At 43.8% G+C, this 10,619-nt stretch overlaps 1 protein-coding gene across 1 annotated transcript in view; it reads left to right on the forward strand.

Moving 5' to 3' along the window:
* The window catches only part of LOC134647295 (arfGAP with SH3 domain, ANK repeat and PH domain-containing protein), a 100,985-nt gene extending 90,366 nt beyond the window's left edge, over positions 1-10,619 (forward strand). The window contains exons 11-17 of the mRNA XM_063501583.1: positions 73-192; positions 728-926; positions 3,337-3,465; positions 5,464-5,573; positions 7,060-7,107; positions 8,876-9,067; positions 10,283-10,619. Of these exons, the coding sequence (XP_063357653.1) occupies positions 73-192; positions 728-926; positions 3,337-3,465; positions 5,464-5,573; positions 7,060-7,107; positions 8,876-9,067; positions 10,283-10,483 (999 nt within the window). The 3' untranslated portion in view covers positions 10,484-10,619. The remainder of the gene's footprint in view (positions 1-72; positions 193-727; positions 927-3,336; positions 3,466-5,463; positions 5,574-7,059; positions 7,108-8,875; positions 9,068-10,282) is intronic.

The raw sequence follows: 10,619 nt of genomic DNA on the forward strand, positions 1-10,619 counted from the left end.
ACTTAATCTAGTACTACCTATTGTAAACACATCCGAATGATTAGTATAAATACATAACGTTTTTTGTTTCAGCTGGAAAATGTCGACAAACGGGAGAAGAGTATGTTTGAGAACATCAACATCGATTGGAATTTGTCGCATGACGATGGCTCGACAGACTTCTCTGATGACGATACCGTCATCGATGAAAGGGTAACATTAGATTAGATCTTACCTTCTTGTCAAATGTTGTTGAATTAATTTCATTTACAGTACATATGGTGTTACTTTCCCGAATTAGTGCGGGAAATAGCACTTTCCGTGTGTATGTTGAAAGTTTAAAGTGCCATATGTACTGTAAAACGTTGTACGATACTTGTGCGAATAGTTAATTCACAACTCGTGTCGATTTATAACATCGGTTGTGTTTTAATTTATCGCCAGTATCGCCACTCGTTTCGAATTTCCTCTTTTCCGCACTTGTATCGTAAATAACTATTATTTGAGTTTGTAACTATTTTTCCACAAACCCTAATTTTCCCGCCTCTATAGAATGAGAGAAGTTAAAGTCGGAAGTAATGTAAGCACATTACAATTTTTTTCTTAGGTACCTTATAATTTGACTTTCATTATGTAAAATTGGAATGTAAGTATGTAATAAAAGGCAGTACATTTTTACATATTCTCTGGACATCTAAAGTCTAGCTTATGTTGTACACGAATTAACGTGCAAAATCCAATTTTCCAGCAAAACGGCAGCGTGACGCCCGAGAAGAAATGCCCTCGCTCGCGGCCGCCGTCATACGCGGGCTTGGGCGAGCGGGAGCGGGAGCGGGAGCGGTCGGGCGGGGACTCGCCCGTGCTGCGCTCGCGCTCCTCCACATGCGACTCGCTGCACCACCCGCCCACGCCCACGCCCGGCACGCTGCCCAGGAAACCTAACGTCTGTGAGTCTACTGCTTTTATCTCACGGCCGCCGTCATACGCGGGCTTGGGCGAGCGGGAGCGGGAGCGGGAGCGCTCGGGCGGGGACTCGCCCGTGCTGCGCTCGCGCTCCTCCACATGCGACTCGCTGCACCACCCGCCCACGCCCACGCCCGGCACGCTGCCCAGGAAACCTAACGTCTGTGAGTCTACTGCTTTTATCTTACAATAGGCTACATGACTAATTTTTTTTATGGTATCAATAGATCGGTTTTGTTTTTAGGATCAAATGTCTATATGGGACCCATTGCATTAAAGTAACACAATTAAAAACAATTAAACTAAGCATAAAAATAAACTATACGTAAAACATTTGGTCCATTCGCCGTCCATTGGCAGCGTGCCCAAAAGGCTGGCAGCATTGCCACGTTGTATGGCAATGCTGATCCGCTGTACTACGAGTAGATATGACCCATCCCTCTGGTCATGCGTCAATCCCACCAACCTGCGGCTACATTCCTTAAAAACCCCCCCAAAGCCCCATTGTCTCAACCCCAAACGGCTCAAATTTTCTGTGTTAAAAAAAGAGGGACGGGTAGTCTATCTCGCCGCGAGCAGGGCCGTCTTAAACTATGCTGGGGCCCATGGGCACATATGAATTTGGGGCCCTTTTGGAAAGTGAAGAAAACTAATTAAACTAACATTTTTCTACTATTATTTTTTATTTATTATGGGTAATCAAATATACTGTTACTGTCTGTCCTTGGATGGGGGCCCTGGGCACGGGCCCCGTATGCCCTTATGGTAAAGACGGCACTGGCCGCGAGATACTGTCGCGCCAATCATGTGCTAGCCCGGATGGTAAGATTTTTTTAGGGATATTAGTAAGAAGATGGGCGGCCTGATTTATCGCCGTGATGACGTATATTTGCTGTGATCGCATTTGATACCCATTCAGCGTAAGAGCTCGTTCCCACTATGTCGGATGTCGTGGCGATTTTTAATCGTACGTTCCACTAGCAGAACATTTTATATGAAGCTGTTCACACTCGTCCGACAACGATTTTGTGTCGGATACGACATAAAATGTCGTGCGTTTTGCCAGCCCTCCCAGCCCGGAAAAAAATCGTGTCGTGTCTCGCTCGCGTACGAGTGAATATAGCGCTGTTCACATTTTGTCGGATGTCGGAACGATTTCGCCCGCGCCGATTTAATTCAGCTATCAAATTCTGAAATATTCCTAGAGCTGGCCACACACACTAGGTTTTGCGTGTCGGTTTTGCTTGTGCAAGCAAAACCAACAGGCACGACCGAGTTCCATAGGGCACACACACGTAACGACAAACCTGCACAAACTCTCAGTTCAAACCATCATGGCACCGGTAGCGGTGGTTGTCGTAGACGCAATAGCGCTATTAGGTTTATATTTCGTCAGCCATACACGCATACAAACCATGAATCCACTCCACACTTAAAAAATAATAAAACTGGCCATGTGCGAGTGGGACTCGCGCACGAAGGGTACCGTACCATTATCTATAAAAACGGAAAAAAATCATGGGAGCCCCACTCCGACTCGCACTTGGCCGGTTTTTTAGTATTTGTTGTACTAGAGGCAACAGAAATAGATCATCTGAGAACATTTCAACAGTCTAACTAGCATAGTTCATGAGATACAGCCTAGTGACAGACGGACGGACGGACGGACAGTGGAGTCTTAGTAATAGGGTCCCGTTTTACCCTTTGGTTACGGAACCCTAAAAATCTACTAAAAATCCTCTACAATTGCATTTCGTTTGCGAGACGACATTGTTGCACAGTGACTTGCGACCTATCCCCTCGGCAATCACTGGATAACTGAAGCCTATCAAGCCTGCCAGCCACACACGTTCAGTTATGCCTGCGCAAGCGAAGTGCGCAAGCACAACCGACAGGCAAAAAATATAAATTTTGATATTTTCAATTTTGCTTGCGCAGGCAAGGAGTTTGCTTGCGCAGGCAAGGAGTCATGTCATACACACGTTCAGTTATGCCTGCACAAGTAAACTGTGCAGGCATAACCATCGGTTATAACCTAGTGTGTGTGGCCGGCTTAGGGTAAATCTTTCCCTGAGAATTGGGTGTACCCAATATCTCCTTTTTTTAACTGCCTCTAATCGTTTCTTTCGCAAATAATACAAAACCACAAACATTTCGTCGACGTTCATCTTGTACTAAGCTTCGCTACCCACTCGAAAAATACACGCCAGCTGCGATCGTGCACGACAGACGACTAGTGGGAACAGTACCGCCGACACCCGATTGAAATCCGGATCCGACATCCGACATAGTGAGAACAGCGGCAACGACACACGATTAAAAATCGCCACGACATCCGACATAGTGGGAACGAGCTCTAAATCCCGCTGAAAGTCAGTTGTCGGTATGTTTCAGACAACATCGGCAGCCTGAAGAAGCGGCTGGCGCCGCTGCCGCCCGCCGTGGCGCTGCCGCACCCGCACCCGCCGCACCACCCGCGCTCCACGCCCTCCCCCTCGCAGGACAGCACGCGCTCCTTACACTGTGAGCGATCACCATATATATATGTCGGAATCGTGGGCGTATCATACTATTAGGAGCACATCAGGACCTTCAATTATGGATGGCGAGCCCTCGTCAATGAAATACGTTATTCAACTCACAGTCTTTACTGGATAAGACTGATTACAAATCATAGCACACGTTACACTTCTTAATCAAAGCAAACCAGTGGATTAGACCCAGGAACCGCCACAGACGTCATCTTTTCCCGTTCGTTCTCATCATGTTCCCATCTGAAGATTGATTGACAGCAACACTTCAATTGTTCTGGCTTTCATTTGTTTTTGACAGCGCACTCTATGATGCCTTGGCGGAACTGCGCCGATCGCCACTCAGGTGTACACCCTAGTTTGCTCTATTTGTCAAAGATTGCGTGATGAAACGCCTCTTAAAGGCGATAGATGGCACATTTCAGCCATTCTCCGACATATACATATATGAGCGTTTTCCAAAAAAAGTGTACATGTCATTCATGTCTTCAAAATATTGACTTCTTGGGCTCATTTTACTCAGAATCATTTGTACATTCACGCCTCGTACATGAAAAAATGTGTCCCAAAATTTTGTATGAAAAAATTTTTTCCAGTGCGTCACGTTCATACAAATAAAAAAAAAATCATACAAGAATGTGACGATCAGGAAAGGAAATTTTTGGACACATTTTTTTATGTATGAGGCGTGAATGTACAAATGATTCTGAGTAAAATGAGCCCAAGAAGTCAATATTTTGAAGACATGAATGAAATGTACACTTTTTTTGGAAAACGCTCATATACAGCCTTTCATCACACTGGCTCGTAGAATCCATAGACTCTACAATCAGTGCTTATCACTAATAAGCTTATAAAAGTAGCCATACGTGTATCGTTACTCTCTCGAGTCAAAATAAAGGCATGATGATGACCCATTTTTTAGATCTTCACAACTACGATCACGGCCACACTGGCGATTTGCGAGCGAATTGAAAGTGAGGCGAGCACGCAACAAACTCGCCGCGAACGCGCAACGATATCACCGCGAGCACGCAACGACTTCGCTCCCATTCTAGTATGACATTACACAGCTTAAACGTTGCGCGCTCACGGCGAGATCGTTGCGCGCTCGCTGCGAGATCTTTGCGCGCTTGCGGTGAACTCGCTACGCGGTCGCCTCGCTTTAAACTCGCTCGCAAATCGTCAGTGTGGCCGCGCTCTACAAGTATATTTTGTTTTTAGGGTTCCGTACCCAAAGGGTAAAAACGGGACCCTATTACTAAGACTCCGATGTCCGTCCGTCCGTCCGTCTGTCACCAGGCTGTATCTCACGAACCGTGATAGCTAGACAGTTGAAATTTTCACAGATGATGTATTTCTGTTGCCGCTATAACAACAAATACTAAAAACAGAATAAAATAAAGATTTAAGTGGGACTCCCATACAACAAACGTGATTTTTGACCGAAGTTAAGCAACGTCGGGCGGGGTCAGTACTTGGATGGGTGACCGTTTTTTTGCTTTTTTTTTGTTTTTTTGTTGATGGTGCGGAACCCTCCGTGCGCGAGTCCGACTCGCACTTGGCCGGTTTTTAGTTATATTTATTGTGCAATTTTTCTTTTAAGTAGGAGCAACAGATATTCTGCATTCGGCCGAATAGTAGGCAACATTCGGCAGAATACCGAATATTCGGCCATGTGGCCGAATAGGCCGAATACCGAATAGTTGCCGGATATTCGTGGCATCTCTACTGATGATGACACATTTTTTAGATCTGCACAACTACGAGTAAATTTTTGTTTTTTTTATACTTAAAATGAAGTAGATGCAGTCCAGCCCTAGTAGCACGGTCGCATTTTTATCATTTATCACCATGCCTGTCACGTTCTAACAAGTATGTAAGTGCGAAAGTGACGGGCATAGTGATAGTGGATAAAAATGGAACCGTGCTGAGCCCGCAGCTGTAATTTACAATAGTGGTAATAGTTTCTGATGTGTTTGTCCGTCAGTGTCCCACGGCGGCACGAAGCCGCGTCCGGCGCAGCCGCCGCCAACGCCGCCGCCGGGCTCGCTGCTCAACGGCGCGCACCGCGACGAGCCCACGCCGCCACCGAGGAAGGTATGTACTATCATACTATGACGACCGGTCTGGCCTAGTGGGTAGTGACCCTGCCTGTGAAGCCGCGGTCCTGGGTTCGAATCCCAGTAAGGGCATTTATTTGTGTGATGAGCACAGATATTTGTTCCTGAGTCATGGTTGTTTTCTATGTATTTAAGTATTTGTATATTATATATATCGTTGTCTGAGTACCCACAACACAAGCTTTCTTGAGCTTACCGTGGGGCTTAGTCAATTTGTGTAATACTGTCCTATAATAATATTTATTTATAATATTTATTTATTTATTTATTTATTTATACTATATGTATATATTTCACTCGGGTCTCTATTGTTTCCCAAATAGTTTTAAGCCATAATGTATTGTTTGTCCGAATTTTCGTTAGTCATAATTCATTTGGTTCAGAAACGCGTCACTTTTCAGGATTGCCATAAAACAAACCTAACCTAACCTAACCTGTCTATAGGATAACCTAACGAAAATCCTGAAATGTTAACGGATTCAGTTTTATGACTAATGATAATATGATAAACAGTACATTATGACTTAAAACTTTATGGGAAACAACGGGACCCCATTTCACTCTCCTCTAGAAGTTAAGGTGCGCTCAGATCAGACGGTCTAGCATGAGTTGCGTTCTCGCGACTCCATACATCATGCGCGACTTCAAGTATGGACTCGCGCGCGAGAACGCAACTCCAGGTAGGCCTAGGACATGATTGGCGCGACAGTAACTCGCGGCGAGATAGACTATCCGTCTTTTTCTAACTATGTTAATGAAAGCGGGACGGGTAGTCTATCTCGCCGCGAGATATTGTCGCGGCAATCATGTGCTAGCCGGGCTGGTGGACGCGTCTATTTGCGAAAGGCTCACTGACTGTTAACGTATGTTAGTGTGATGTACGGCGCGCGTGCAGTGATAGAACGATTACAAATGTATTTAACAATACTTTGCCATCGTATTTTCTCGGAAACGTTTGTATTAGTCATGCTGCTTCACCCCACCTCAATACTTTTTGTACTGTGACTGACTGAAATAGCATAACACGTTCGTGCGTTTCCGTGGAAATACGATGATAAAGAATTATTCACTACATCTGCACTAAACGACACGCTAGTGCAAATACGAGTGGCGTTTTAATCTATTGTTCAATTATTCAATACATATCAAAACGGAGACCGAAACAGTAACGGATAGGGATAACGAAACGAATCCGTATCCGTTTCCGAGTCCTTATGTTAGAAAAAGGACTTACAAAAATACAAGCCTTTAATGTTAAATTTTTATCTGATAAAGACACACGTCAGTGTGTCCTGCCAAGTTCAATAACTACTACATCATTATCCATAACATAAAATGGTCAAACTGTAAATAATAACTCAATGTAACACTTAGATTAACAGCTAAGAGTTCACATGAATCCTTCAGTGAACTCATCACGAGCAACTAACAAGGAGTACAGATTATGTTTGTTTTTGCTTCAGAAGAAAAATAGATTGCACCTGGATAAGGCGAAAGCGAAACTGAGAAGGGTAACGAAAGAGAGCTTTAGTGTTACTCGCTTACCCCTGTTTGATTTACCCCTGACTTTTGTTTATTTTCATGTGATACAGGGGGGTCTCTATTGTTTTCCAAATAGTGTTAACCCATAATGTATTGTTTGCCCGAATTTTCGTTAGTCATAATTCATTTGGTTCAGAAACGCGTCACTTTTCAGGATTGCCATAAAACAAACCTAACCTAACCTATCTATAGGATAACCTAACGAAAATCCTGAAATGTTAACGGTTTCAGTTTTATGACTAATGATAATATGACAAACAATACATTATGACTTAAAACTTTATGGGAAACAACGGGACCCCGATGCGGGGCAATAGTTTGTGCGTTTGGACCGCTGCTCTTATTTGAATATTGACAATCACTTGGTAGATCTTCTTTATAGGGAATTATTAGTACCATTAATAACTACTAGCATCAAAATAATTAAATAAATTATTTTCTTAAGCGAGGTTTAGACTAACAAGAACTTGCATGCAATTTTGACTACATTGCGGTATCTGATCAAACTTTTAAATGCAGTTTACCTTAGTAGTCGGCAATGTAACGTAAATTGCATGCAAGTTCTTTCTAGTCTACGCCTCGCTTTAGTCATTCAGACGATGATATTACAAAGAGGTTTATGATACCAACTTATGAATAAATTGGTGATCCTTTTTTAGTGATTGTCAATATTAAGCAGGTAAAACCTTAAACGTCGCAAATTTACTTTCAGAGAGAAAGAAAATTATATTCGGTTTGGGACAAATTATCGTTATTGGCAGAAAACTCTCTTGGCAATGTTTAGTATGTTTAGCAACACCATAAGTTATGTTTTATCTATGCAATAGTAAGCATTGCGTAGCTTATGGTTACATTCTGCCATTTTGCATGATATACTTGCTTACAGCTTAACCGTAACGATTTTAAGTTATGATTTTAATTATTAATACTTATTTTGCATTAGCTCTCGCGTTATATCTTTTAGAAATAGAATATTAGACGTTTATTCTTAGTTTATACAATTAATTTAACGCTACATAGACGACTAAAAGTTACGGTTTGGTGGTGACATATTCAAAATAAATAACGGTTGATTTCAGTGTTCGTGCCGTTTTTTTAACAAACTTTTTGTGTGAATAATTAATTAATTAACAAGGTCACAAAAACACTACTAAAACACACAGCTAGCCATTATAGCATGATTTTATACGTCAATAATTAAACAAAATCTAAAATTCGAAGCATTTGGTTAGAATATTTCGATGTTCATAAAAGTTTTAATTATGAATCTATTAGGCTTTTTTGCTCATTATCCATTTAATTAAATACACCTTTCGCATCTACAATAAAAACACGTGGAATCACTAATTTTTTCTTTGTTAAGTCTTTTTTTTTGAAACACAAAAATTTATAATGGCACGATAATATTCAATCTAATATTTTATTTATCTTTATTCCAAAGAACATGTAAAGGGCTCATTTAGATGGCGCGCAAACTCGTATACGATTTTAGTTACATTGCGGACCATTGAGGTTACATCAATTCAGCCGACCGATCAAATGACGCAATGTAATCAAACTCGCATGCGAGTTCTCGCCCCGTCTGAATGAGCCCTAACTGTCGAATAAAAATTTATATAAACACATTATTATTTTCCACGATTCAAAATTTGCATATTCTACATCATTGTGTTTTCTCGATGAAACCCGTCATTCAATTAATTCTAAAACGCACTAACCTTTCTTCCGTCATTCCAGGAATGTTCTAGTCAAGACTCATCACTGGAGCTGTGCGACATATCGGATGGATTGGACGACAGTCGCCTCGGCGCGTTGTCGTGCGACAGCTCAAGATCGCGCGAGCGCGGGCGGCGGAGCGACAGCCGGTCCTTGGACGTTTCCGATACCTCCAGCGTGCATTCGAGGTCGCCATCTGCTTCTATTACCATGGTACGTGCTTATCTAGGGAGTAGTCGTTCGAGCTAGGCGTTATATCGGACGGGTTGGACGACAGTCGACTCGGCGCGTTGTCGTGCGACAGCTCAAGATCGCGCGAGCACGGGCGACGGAGCGACAGCCGGTCGTTAGACGTTTCCGATACCTCCAGCGTGCATTCGAGGTCGCCATCTGCTTCTATTACCATGGTACGTGCTTCTCTAGGGAGTAGTCGTTCGAGCTAGGCGTTATATCGGACGGGTTGGACGACAGTCGACTCGGCGCGTTGTCGTGCGACAGTTCAAGATCGCGCGAGCGCGGGCGACGGAGCGACAGCCGGTCGTTAGACGTTTCCGATACCTCCAGCGTGCATTCGAGGTTTTACCATGGTACGTGCTTCTCTAGGGAGTAGTCGTTCGAGCTGGGCGTTATATCGGACGGATTGGACAACAGTCGACTTAGCGCGTTGTCGTGTGACAGCTAAATGTCGCGCGAACGCGAGACGCCGAAATGACAGCCAGTCTTGGATATGTCGGATACCTGTAGCGTTAATTTGAGGTCGCCATCTGCTTCTCTTACCACGGTACTGGCTACATTAATCGCTTTAGCCTTCAGATCGATTGCTAACGTGATCATTTCAGTAATTTAAAAGTTCATCGTCATTAACTTAAAAAAGTTATTCTCTTGTCGGTGGAGTATCTTCCAGCATCCCTATCTTGCGCCAGCTCGTTGACTTTTTGATACGACACGACCCCTACTTTTTAGGGTTCCGTACCCAAAGGGTAAAAACGGGACCCTATTACTAAGACTCCGCTGTCCGTCCGTCCGTCCGTCCGTCTGTCACCAGGCTGTATCTCACGAACCGTGATAGCTAGACAGTTGAAATTTTCACAGATGATGTATTTCTGTTGCCGCTATAACAACAAATACTAAAAACAGAATAAAATAAAGATTTAAGTGGGGCTCCCATACAACAAACGTGATTTTTGACCGAAGTTAAGCAACGTCGGGCGAGGTCAGTACTTGGATGGGTGACCGTTTTTTTGCTTGTTTTGCTCTATTTTTTGTTGATGGTGCGGAACCCTCCGTGCGCGAGTCCGACTCGCACTTGGCCGGTTTTTCTTTTACTTGCTCTAAAAAGCTGCGTCTGGGATCGATTTTGGGCGCAATTAATTGCCATATGTTTCAGTCTTAGTGAAGATTGTTAATCCCATATTTCCGTATCCCCAGATGGGTGTGGGCATGCGCCGCTGCCGCGCGCTGTACGACTGCTCGGCCGACAACGAGGACGAGCTGTCCTTCCGCGAGGGCGAGGTCATCGTCGTCATCAACGAGCGCACCGAGGACGACAACTGGATGGAGGGACAGGTCGAGGGCACACCCCGACGCGGCATGTTCCCCGTCTCCTTCGTGCACATGCTGCCCGACTAGGCGGGAACGAGACCGGTGTAGGTTTGATAGTCGCTACACGCTGTAGCTGTTCCGTTTAACACGCCCAGTGCAATCTAAAATGCTAAGCTCGATTTGAAAGCTCATTCTAAGGTATACCTTGTTAATTAGGGATAAG

The sequence above is a fragment of the Cydia amplana genome, chromosome 4, assembly GCF_948474715.1.
Source record: "Cydia amplana chromosome 4, ilCydAmpl1.1, whole genome shotgun sequence".
In the NCBI taxonomy this organism is placed as follows: domain Eukaryota; kingdom Metazoa; phylum Arthropoda; class Insecta; order Lepidoptera; family Tortricidae; genus Cydia; species Cydia amplana.